Genomic DNA, 12136 nt, shown 5'->3' with positions numbered 1-12136 from the left:
TGAAATCGTCCTTTGCAAAACTGCAGATCGCAAAATCAGTTCCATGCAATTTATATGATGAAGGTCTTGTTCCGCTGGGGACCAAAGACCTCCAGATGAGAGATTGAAGCAGAGATTGAAGAAGGCTGGACTCCATATTGTGAAGCCACCAATGGAGTTTTAGATGTACTTAGCCTGTCAGAAATATTAGTTGGCCATAAGACGTGGATTGAAGCATGTAGCGGACCCTCCAACTGGTTACCTCCGCTAATTCCTCCTCTCAGCCAGACTGGAACCGTTAATCATACAAACATCCATTCCCCCAGTAACCAGACAAAACATAATTCTGGGAGTCAATTGACTTTATTGAGGCCACAAACGGCTTTTATGCACATACCCCTAGCACAACATTGCAGAGTTTTCCTTCCCAGGGTCCTTTGTGCCTAAGAGATAATTGCGTGAGAAAAACTATAATTCAATTACCTTTCAGGTACAGAAAAACCTAAACAAAATACACAGTACCCCCATCATAACTTGGAACCCAACAAACGTTGCATAACCGGATACCTCTGATTTGAGTGTATAACTTGGCCAAGTATCACTCATATGTTTGGTAGAATTGGATTGCCACCGGGGTAAATGTTGGCCATCTGGACATGAGGTGATAGCCCAAAACAGTTCCAGGGAAATAGGTGCCCCGGCCGGTCTCTGTTCAGGGGTTCCTGTGCGAAAACCATGCAAGGGATTCTCTTAGTTTCAAGGTACGAATGCTCCCTCTGTTCGGTAGTTTATATCTCCCAAACGTTGTTCGCATAGCTGGTCGGGAAGTAGAACGGGCAGCGCTCTAATCTTTATCGGGGTTCGTGCGAGTGCCTAGCCGAAAAGAGTTCCAGGCACTCGACAACCAAGTGCCACTGCTCACGTTCTGGAGCCACTCTTCTGCCGACCATGAGTATTCAGTTATACAAAAGGGCGGCCACCCAGGGGAATCATTAATTAATTACTTCCCTTGCAGTTTCACACTTAGGTTACTAGGTGAAAAGGTTCTAATGGGGTACCAGGGTGGGCCTTGTTCGGGAGTCAAATGTAGCGTGTTCGGATACCATAACTCCCATACGGATAATAAAAAGATAAATCATATGAAATTAGCGGTATGTTCCGCCACAATGCAGATAAAATGCTGAGCATCGCTCAGTAGTGCAAGGGTTCCGCAAATATAGCTTGGGTGGATGCGAAGAGGAGGCCTATTATGTATGCCTAGTCTCCTAGACATATCAGTTGAGCAGACAATAACTTTTGAATGTCTTTCTTGATGGTTTTGATTTTGGTGGAGGGCAATTGTAGAATTGCTTGCATGGAATCTATTTAAAATCCCAGAAACTAAATAGTCTGCAAGGTTCCAGAACTTATTTTTGAAAATTGATAACAAAACCTAGGTTTTGTAATGGTGCTGAGGTCATACCTTTATGATTAATATTATTATTTTATTATTTATAATGCGATAGCAAATTCTGTACAACGGGTGCACTAACAGACACATAATTGTAACCAGACAAGTTGGACGCACAGGAACAGAGGGGTTGAGGTCCCTGCTCAATGAGCTTACATGCTGGACAGAGTGGGGATATAGTGACAAAAAAAGTTGAGATAGGGGTATTAAAAAAGTAGGTTGCTAGAAAAGTATTCAGTAAGGCCATAGTAGGTTATTTTTGACAGGAGATGAGTCAGGGTGCGTGGATGAAAAGTTGTTAACAATTTAAATGATACGCTTTCCTAAATAAGTGAGGTTTCAATTATTTTTTGAAGGAATGGAGACTGGGTGAATATCTAATGGAGAAGGGAAGGGAGTTCTACAGAAAAGATGCAGCCCTGCAGAAGTCTTGAAGGCGAGCATCAGAGGTGGGAGTACAGACAGAGGATAGACGTAAGTCTTCGGCAGAGCGCATGGGCCTCAACGGGACATACTTGTGTGTTGATGACAAAGTATGTGTGAGCCTTGAGCCATGATCAGAATGTCAATCAAATATATAATGGAGTGAATCCATTGAGAGTGAAGGAACGCCATGACCAGCTCTATTACTTCGTGAAGCAACATGGTGTGGAACAAAGGTGAACTGCCAAATGTCTCTTTCCCATTGGAATTAAAGAAAAGCGCAATGGCTTTCTGTGACTGGAACCGTGAGATATGAGTCTTTGAGGTCGAAGCGGGAGAACCAGTCTCCCACTCAGAGGAGGTCTTGTAGCAGATTAATGCCTTCCATCTTGAAGTGACAGTACAAGACATGTTGGTTTAGGTCTCTGAGATTGATTACCGGACAGAGATCTCTTGTATTTATGCTGACTAGAAACATGCTGCTAAGAAATGTACGTGGAAAGGGCGATCGATCGCTTTCCTCTTCAGTAGTTTGCATAGTTCTGCATGTAAGGTTGCCTCTTTTGACGAGGGCATCCCATTTTCATTGGGAAAGATGACAAAACCTATTCAGAATCTCTTGACAGTGTGTAGAATCCATTGGTCCTCAGAGAGCATTTCCCACTGTTGCTAAAAATGGGTTAATCGGCCTGCAATAGAAATAAGGGAGATCCATTACCTGCATCAGTGCGACTGTGGAGGGTAGTGGTTTGAAGTCCTCTGAGAGATCCTCTATTTGTGAATAGCTGCCAATGGTAAGGGGGGTTAGTGCCCAAATTCCAGTATTCAGAGGGTCAAAGCATGTAGCCTCTGAGGGCACTCTTTCTAATGGTTCTGTCTCTGTAGCGAACAAGCTCTCCCGGAAAAACGTGTGCTTTGGGAGTGAAAGACTCTGGGTAAGGAGGACTGGATGTGAAGACAGAAACAATATTTCCACAGAAAGGCATAAAGCAGCCTTATACAAAATAGATGCTAAATTGGCAAACTTAAGTTCTAAGGAACTGCAGCCTATTTTGTATAAGGCTGCTTTATGCCTTTCCGTGGATATGGCCATGTTGGCATTGCCTAGGAGACATAAATTCCTTCGTGCCCACTCTCACACAGTGTATGGATCAAATTCTCCACGAGTTAGTGCCTCATCAGCCAAAATGAAAATTTGTGTAATATGTCCGGCAATACCTAAAAGTTTATCTTGGGTCTCCTTTAGACCCTGCTCGATGCCCTTACTTAGGTCCTTGCCTGATTTAGTATGGAAAGTGAGCAGCACAGGGTCAAAATCTGGCCTCAAAGCCATTTTATACGTGGCATTCAGCCCTTAAATTGTCTCTGATTTCCTTTTCCAAGGGTTTGAGAAGCCACAGTTTACAAAAGTTTACAATATGTTCTGTGGTAGGGCACCTATTAACTAGCGGGAGGTTGACATAGTGTCCCCCCCAAGCCCCACTAGTGGGGGCTATTCAACTAAATGGGAGACATAGGGTCCCCCTTTGCCCCAACTCATGAGCGGTGGGTGGAGGCCCTAAATTACAATAGGGGGGACCTATTGACCCCCCTCTGGGCCCCACCCATGAGTACCAAGTGGGGGCCCTAAAAGACAATGGGGGGAGGACTTATTTTCTCCACCCCGGCCCCCCACCCATGAGCGGCGGGTGGTGGCCCTAAATTATCCCCCCATAGCCATGGATAATAATGTATAATAAACACAGGTTACTGGCTATGGGAGGGATAATGTATAATAAACACAGGTTACTGGCTATGGAGGGATAATGTATAATAAACACAGGTTACTGGCTATGGGAGGATAATGTATAATAAACACAGGTTACTGGCTATGGGGGATAATGTATAATAAACACAGGTTACTGGCTATGGGGGGATAATGTATAATAAACACAGGTTACTGGCTATGGAGGATAATGTATAATAAACACAAACACAAAAAAAAGAAAAGAAAAAGAATGCAACTTCAGAATTAATCTAAATGGTATGCTGTCTAGGAGGTGGGAGGGAGGGTCTGCTGCTGATTGGCTGGAATGTGTCTGCTGACTGTGAGGTACAGGGTCAAAGTTTACTCAATGATGACGAATAGGGGGCGGACCGAACATCGCATATGTTCGTCATCCGTGGCGAACGCGAACATCACTATTAAAGACCTTCTACATTTGCAAGTCAGATGTTCGCAAATACCGAGTGCAAAATGTGCAAGCACGATTGGCACAGAACAATCATATTCAAACCAAAGATTGAATGATTTGTGAATACAAAGAACAGGATCTTCGAGTGTGCATAAATAAGACACATACCTGCATTATTACGTGACCATTTATCTGATCAGATACTACGCATGCATACTTGGGACAGACTGTGACTTGCTGGGGATCAGCACACTAACAATCAGATAAAATGTACATAGGCTGGGTGATACTTAGTGGCAGGACACAAACCTTAATCTGACGGTTTGTTACTTGTTGCCATTTTTGGCCTCTAAAACAGATGATAATCCTGGTAATAACAGGTTACACGTGATATTTAACAAGAATATTGGTAACAACCCCTAAATTGGGTTTAACCCCTTAAGGAACCAAACTTCTGGAATAAAAGGGAATCATGACATGTCACACATAATTTTATGAATGGGGAGATACTGATTCGCTTAGAGAATAAGCTGGCCTAGCCAATCAGTGACGCTTATGCCCTGCGACAGTTCGCGCTTCCTGAAACTCAATTAAAAAAGCCTACATGCCAGGAAAGGGAGATCCGGTGCTGGAGGTAACCATACGGTAAGAAAGAGTAATAAACTTCCTGACACCATTTTCATTAAGTTATTATGGTGCAAATTAAGGTGTTTTTTTAAGTGGCAACATTTTTAAGATGAGCTACAACAATTCTGATTCTCTAATTAGACCTTTGTATGTTATGTAATAATACCTATAATAGGAAGACTAGCTGAATGATAATACTGCTTGTAAAACTCATTTGAAACACTGATATACAAGAAAATCACTTGTTTCTGTTCAGTGTAACAGCAGTAGGACAGCCTTACTCAGGACAGCAGTAGGACAGCCTTACTGTCAATAACATGGACAGATTTTCCCACCTATCTTTTCCTGCTGATTCTGTTACCAAATATTAGAAATACTATGCACATCATGGACAGATTTTTCATACATAATTATTTTTAACACTTGTTAGATTCCCATTGCAGATGTACATTAACACAAATTACCAATTTACAACACGTCACATTATCAAGTATGTAAATTGTACAGACTCACACATTCATGCACTTGGGTTAAAAACATTAATGTGGCAGATTAATACTTTAGGTACATTTTTATCTGTAAACTCAGTAGTTTCACAAATAGGATCAATTGGCTACCAAAAAGGTAACATAACCTCCTTATCAGGTCTTTCTATTAAACTAATGACATTCAATAAAGCTTGGCTTGAGATCAGCCACTCACTGTTTAGGTACAAGCGATTAGATATTAATTTGTACCTATACATTTGGGAGGTATTAAATCAAGTTAGGAGAGGGTTGGGGGTGGGTGTCATGTACACAATGTTATATGGAAGATATGGGGAAGTCAACCTTCTAGGTAAATCATGGACAGAACGTTCTTGCATTAGGGAACAATTCTTCGCACTGAACATTACAGGAGTGTTAAATGATGTATGCCTGTGCTTTTTGGACTGCAATAGGAATAACATGGGCTCCAAATCAAGACTGTCCTTCTCGATATGGGGCTTTAGGACTTATATCTCAAGCCAAAAACTATAAAAGCCTCTAGTTCTTAATACACAGATTATATTTCACCACCCTTGATACTTGCATGGTTACAAAAGACACACAATGAAACCTTCCCATTAAACACACATTCATCATTTACCTGGTAAGCACCACGTTCAGAGGTCAGAAGGTAGAAAGGGCTGGGAGTTGAACTGTTAATTTTACTCTCTGCTTTGGCACAAAAAGTGTCATAACATCCAGTATCTGAGGAAAGTGACCTTGAAGAGGGCGATACCAAAGGCGATACGGGCGACATGTTGCTAGCACCATCAAAGGGGTCCATGTTCATTTTGACTTCTGTATAGTAAAAGTCCTCTTCTCCATCATTATCCTCTGATTCTCCACTACGTCTGATGAGAGAAATAATGATATGATACAGAGTTAAATGTTCATATGTTGAACCATCACATTTTATCCAAACAAAATGCAAAAATACAGATTAACAGGATAAACCTTATAATTAGTGGAGGAAGGACTGAATAGTAGACACGCAGATAATAGCTTACCCCTCTGTATAGTTATATAAATCTCAATGTGGGGTAATATGAAAAAGAGAAAAACAAATCTAGTGCAGATGGTTTTACAATGTGTTTGATGCAAAATAAATATAAGTAGACACACTCACAATCTTCAGAGCCTGAGGATAAGGCACTATAATAACACAGACGTGCCGTTCTAGGTTCTCAAGGCAAACAAAAAATAGGAGATTATGGTGCAGTATGTCTGTGTTTATAATAGACTAAAATCACTCTATAAAGGAGACTCTCACCTTAATAAGAGCCCATATGTGCCTTGGCTCTCAGGTGTAAATGCTTAGTGTCACCTTGTGGGGTGACACTCCCCAATCTGGAACCTGGAATAGGACAGATTACCAAATAGTGCTGAAATCCACTATTTATTAATATAAATTCAAAGGTGAATAAAAATGCATAAAAACAAATAAAAGGGAACGTATCAGTCTATGGTAGTTCAGTCCTTGTATGCGAAAACGCATTTCGCTGTGAAAGCTTCTTCAGTTGGCTGTGATGTCTTCCAGGTCCAAGAGTCCATTTAAATATCCGTGCTTAATTAGTCTATTATGGTCATCTGATGAATGTCCTCCAATTATTGTGCTATATGGGCAAATTGCCCTTACTGTGTTGAATGGAGTGGTTATTCTGTGTTCCGCCGGAAGTGAGGTCACTTCCTTGCGGTTTTTGATGATGTCTATCCTCGGTTGAATCTACCGGAAGTGACGCGGCGTGACCTGCGGCGCGTCACTTCCAGTTTCATCAGTTCCTTAATCAGCAGTATTCAAAGTCCCCTATATGGATCTCCCCCTCAAGGAAATAAGGGAAATAAAAGGGGAAAGACGGGTATAGGTAAACTATCAGGCTAAGTTGTTAATAGTGGCAAGTGCAAATAGTAATTTATATTCATGTATGCACATAAGTTGAATAACTATTTATACACTTATAATGAGTGTTAAAAACATTTTTAATAAAGGAGATTGTAAAATGGAATTAAAAAATACAGTTTATGTGTCATAAAAAATGGTATAACTCGAAGTCTGCATTAAGACCTCCTGGTTGTAATGAGTTTAACCCCTTAAGGACCAAACTTCTGGAATAAAAGGGAATCATGACATGTCACACATGTCATGTGTCCTTAAGGGGTTAAATAAAAAATCCATTCCATTTCGGCCTTACCTAGTTTTCTTGCCACATCTTCCCCTCTCCAATTGCCAGTAATTTTCTGAATGCCCATGAATCGTAAGCCACTTGGGTCACAGTTGTGGTGTGTTTTAAAATGTGTGGATACGCTGTGTCCATCATATGATTTTTAAATGTTCCTTGTTTGCTCTTCCACTCTAACGTGGAGAGCTCTCTTTCTGCGGCCCACATGCTCTTCCACATCTATGTGGGTGGCACAAAGAGAGCTCTCCACGTTAGAGTGGATTTTCACACTATTTGGTAGTCTGTTCTATTCCAGGTTTCAGATTGGGGAGTGTCACCCCACAAGGTGACACTGAGCATTTACACCTGAGAGCCAAGGCACATATGGGCTCTTATTAAGGTGAGAGTCTCCTTTATAGAGTGATTTTAGTCTATTATAGACACAGACATACTGCACCATAATCTCCTATTTGTTGTTTGCCTTGAGATCCCTGTTTATCAAAGAAGGTGGGGTGCTGCCTAGAAAGGTACGTCTGTGTTATTATAGTGCCTTATCCTCAGGCTCTGAAGATTGTGAGTGTGTCTACTTATATTTATTTTTTATCAAGCACAGTGTAAATACCATCTGCACTAGATTTGTTCTGTGTTTTTCTCTATTTCATATTACCCCACATCGAGATTTATATAACTATACAGAGGGGTAAACTATTATCTTCTTGTCTACTATTCAGCGCTGCACCCACTGATTATAGGGTTTATCCTGTTAATCCATTTTTTTCTCTATGTATTAATGGTGAGGGAAGAAAGGTATCCCTCACGGTTGTTTGAGAGCAGCTATTCACACGTTGATTTTGAAGCGCTATCTACTGTTCACACTGAGCTCACTAGTGAGTTACTTCTGTTGCAAAAATACAGATGTTTTCAAGGCAAATTAAAAATAAAAACAATTACCCAAAGTACCAAAACAGAAAAATCTATATACGGTAAGTGTATAGACATTTTTTGTGATATTCCTATGGTTTACACCACTGATCTAATAATTTAAGGCAAACATGTTTTTTTAATAAGCCTGCCTAACTTGCATGAAATTAGCCTAACAATTATTATTTTTGATTGAGTTCAATTGATCTACTTTTGTATTTTCAATCGTACACCTATTTGGTTTTCACAGGTACCATAAAGATACCATAGAATTTGTTTAATATATTTTGTGAAACATTATATTGTTGTTGTTTTTTTTTGCTTTTTTTTATATATAAATAATTGTTTCCCTTGATTATTATGAGCACAAGTTGGAGTTGGAACCATGTGTGAGGTTACTGGTTTGCTCATGTGTTTGTTGTTTTTTGAGGACTAGACAAGCCAAGGTCAGGGATATTAAATAATAAGAGATTCAGGAACTGGAAAACAGAATCAAGAACACACTCTCTGGTAATGGCAGACAACCAACTGCTCAGAAGAGGGAAATACATATATTGTAAACTAAATTGCTATTAGATATCATCAATGGGAGCCCCGCAGCCTCTGTGACATGTGGACCACGTTGAACGAAGACTACCTGATCCAAGAAGCCACATGGTAAGCCTTGAAGGCCGGGGAAAATATGTTCCTCTTCTCCACAGGAGAACTTCGTATAACGATGTAGAGGAGAGGAAAAGAGAATGCTGGGATCTGAAGGCTGTCACGCAGCACTCTCCTGTGGTGACCAAAAGTTGAATCAATGCATCTCTATGAGGAAAATTCAGTGTCTCCACGCAGAGGGTGGAGACACTGAATGGCAATGCTGCACATTATGCAGCACTGCCCCAGGAAGCACCTCTAGCAGCCAGTAATGGCCAGTGGCCTAGGCTGTAATGTAAACACTGCGGTTTTTTTTTTTTTTGAAAAGACAGTGTTTACAGCAAAAAGCCTTAAGGGACTGACTATACTCAACAGAACAAATACAACAAGCTGTAGTTCTGGTGACTTTAGTGTCCCTTTATTAATCTTTTGATTGATTTTGCTTCTTAGCAATAACTTTTAAATATGACACATTTTGAAAACTAATAAAACAACGGATTTTGGTACATTGTGATAAACAATTTTGTAATGCTAAAAAAAATTATAATAAATAAGACAGAAATTATTTCATTAGGAGTACCAAAAGAAAGTTCATAGCACACATTTGATATGTTTTGTGCCTTCCTATGAAATCTTCTATTACCATGTTTTATGGACTTACCCTAGATGAATGGTTCTGATGTGTTTCTTGATTCCAGCTGCTGTGCTCAAAACCTTGCCGCAAGTCTTCCAGAGACATGTGAACAGCACCTTCATTGAGTTCTACAGATATACAAGGCTTGTTATTAGAATGGCTTGTCATTTACAGACAGTAGCAAGAGCAGTGCACAGATCTCTTTTCATTCTATAAAATATTCCATAAACTGTCTAATCAGAATAAGTCGCTTTACTAACCTGTCAGTGTGATGTCACTACCAGACAGTAGCTTGAACAGTGTATAGATATTGTTTCATTCTATAAAACATTCCAAATAAATTGTCTCATCAGAATAAGTCTCTTTACTAACCTGTCAGTGTGCTGTATCCATAAATGTACATTTGCAGATTCCTCTTTCAATGGGGGACAAAACAATTTCCAATATGAGATTTTTTCGATCCACCCGATATTTTTGAAACCTGGGCAATCCAATGCCTCAACGTGTGGGCTGCTTTTTGAGCCAAAAGCAACCTTCCATCATGAAAAGGGATTAGTGGGCGGCAGCTTAAAAAGCATGTCACCTGTTTAAAACCCTCCTTAACTACCTGCTTTCAACTTACATCAAAGGGGAACCAATAGCAGGGAACCTGTAAAACAATAACGAAATAAAAAACAGACCTTTTTTCGAAACATCCTGTAGGGTTGATATTGACCAAAGCATAAAATAGGCACACATATGTACTTAAAGGGACACTACAGGACCAGGAACACAAATGTGTATTCCTGACCCTAAAGTGTTAAAAACACTATTTAGCCTCCTGCCCCCCTTAAATACTACAGTTAAAACTCACCTTTATTTCAGCACCACGCGTGTCTGCTGGAGCTGGCCCCTCCCCCAATGGATGAGATAATCAGTTCTGATGTTGTCAGCCGAGAAGGCAGATTGGGGGAGGGACCAGCGCCGGCAGGGCAGAGGGGCAAAGCCAAATGCCGCACTGGCCAATCAGCATCTACTCATAGACTTAATGCATCGCTATAGGGAAAATTCAGCAACTCCATGCAGAGCGCGAAGATGCTGAATGTCAGTGCTGCAAACCCAGGAAGCACCTCTAGTAGTCGTCCGAGTAATTGCCACTGGAAGTGTCCCTAAGCTGTAATGTAAACACTGCCTTTTCTCTGAAAAGATAGTGTTTACTGCAAAAAGCCTGCAGGGACTGACTATACTAACCAGAACAACTGCATTAAGCTGTAGTTGTTCTGGTGACTATAGTATCCCTTTAAGAAGAAATGTATCCGCAATAATAAACGTATGGCTCTTTCGCCCAGTTGGGGACAGGTATGGGAAAGCTGGCAGGCCCTCAGTCCATAAATTAGTCTCACCCCACTGATCACGGGGAAGAAGATAAGATGGAGCTCTGGAAACTGCTGACCCAGAGTTTCTCCATCCAACAGCCCTCTCGGACGACACCAGCTCTACAGAAAGGAATGTGGAGTAATAATCACGGCACTGTGCACTTTTCTCTTATGTTGATTAGGAAGTTAGAAAATGGCCATTTTGTCATGTTGCAACAGCTGAATGCATTATTCACGTAAACGTTCTCTTCTAGCACATTAAACAAACTAACTGCTGCAGACGGTACAATAAGATTAGCACCTTCTGGATTAAATGACAATGTGTTGTGATCATAAAGCAACAGATACCAACATCAATATCTGTTCGGCAACATCTTTGGCTAATGAATGGACCATGCCCGGTTGAATGTAACTTGGATTTGATAGCGTTGATAAATGAAACTTCAAAGTTCTCTAGAAGCAATTATTACACCTATTTATTAACAGGGTTATTCACTAAGGTGAGAATTCAAAGTATATTTCAATTCTAAGGTGCGAATAGCTGAACTGGAAAAATCAAGTCAACTATGCTCTGCGCATGGCCTTAAATTTGAAATTCACTTTGCTCTCCTGACTATTGTCAGTTTAGTGAATAAACTATTTTTTTTTAGTTTCTCCTTTTTTGAGTAATTTTCACGAGATAGAGTAAAAGTGTTAACTCCTTAAGGATCTATGACAGCATAAACTATCAAAACAATCTGGTCTTCAACCAGACGGTGGGACCTAAAGTGCATGATAGACAGCCACTAGAGGTGGAGGTAAACCTGCAAGGTAATTATCAAAAACTGCAATAATTACAATTGTAGGATTAAGGACCACTGCACCCAGAACATTTCAATGAGCTAAAATGTCTGGGTGCCTATAGTGTCCGTTATTATTATTATTGCAATTTATATAGCGCCAACAGATTCCGTAGCGCTTTACAATATTATGAGAGGGGATTTAACTATAAATAGGACAATTACAAATAAACTTACAGGAAACAATAGGTTGAACAGGACCCTGCTCGATCGAGCCGTCTAAAGCCATCATTTGGAACAAGCCTTAAAATCATACCAAATCATACCATTCATGGGTATTTGTGAATAATGTGCTGGAATATCCAGTAATGTAGAATTCCATGAAAATTGAAGAAATTGGGTTTCTATTGGACACATACAGTAACTGACAGCTGTCAGGCTTAACCCCTTAAGCAACATGACATGTGTGACA

At 40.4% G+C, this 12136-nt stretch overlaps 1 protein-coding gene across 2 annotated transcripts in view; it reads right to left on the bottom strand.

Moving 5' to 3' along the window:
• Positions 1–12136, bottom strand: part of ZNF704 (zinc finger protein 704) — a 112264-nt gene that overhangs the window by 7901 nt on the left and 92227 nt on the right. For both annotated transcript variants that reach the window (XM_063450362.1, XM_063450363.1), the window contains exons 6-7: positions 9558–9658; positions 5782–6031 (exon numbers count right to left, since the gene is read on the bottom strand). In XM_063450362.1, coding sequence (XP_063306432.1) covers positions 5782–6031; positions 9558–9658 — 351 coding nt within the window. The remainder of the gene's footprint in view (positions 1–5781; positions 6032–9557; positions 9659–12136) is intronic.

The sequence above is a fragment of the Pelobates fuscus genome, chromosome 4 (genome assembly GCF_036172605.1).
Source record: "Pelobates fuscus isolate aPelFus1 chromosome 4, aPelFus1.pri, whole genome shotgun sequence".
Classification (NCBI taxonomy): domain Eukaryota; kingdom Metazoa; phylum Chordata; class Amphibia; order Anura; family Pelobatidae; genus Pelobates; species Pelobates fuscus.
This window is presented reverse-complemented; position numbering and strand designations above follow the sequence as displayed.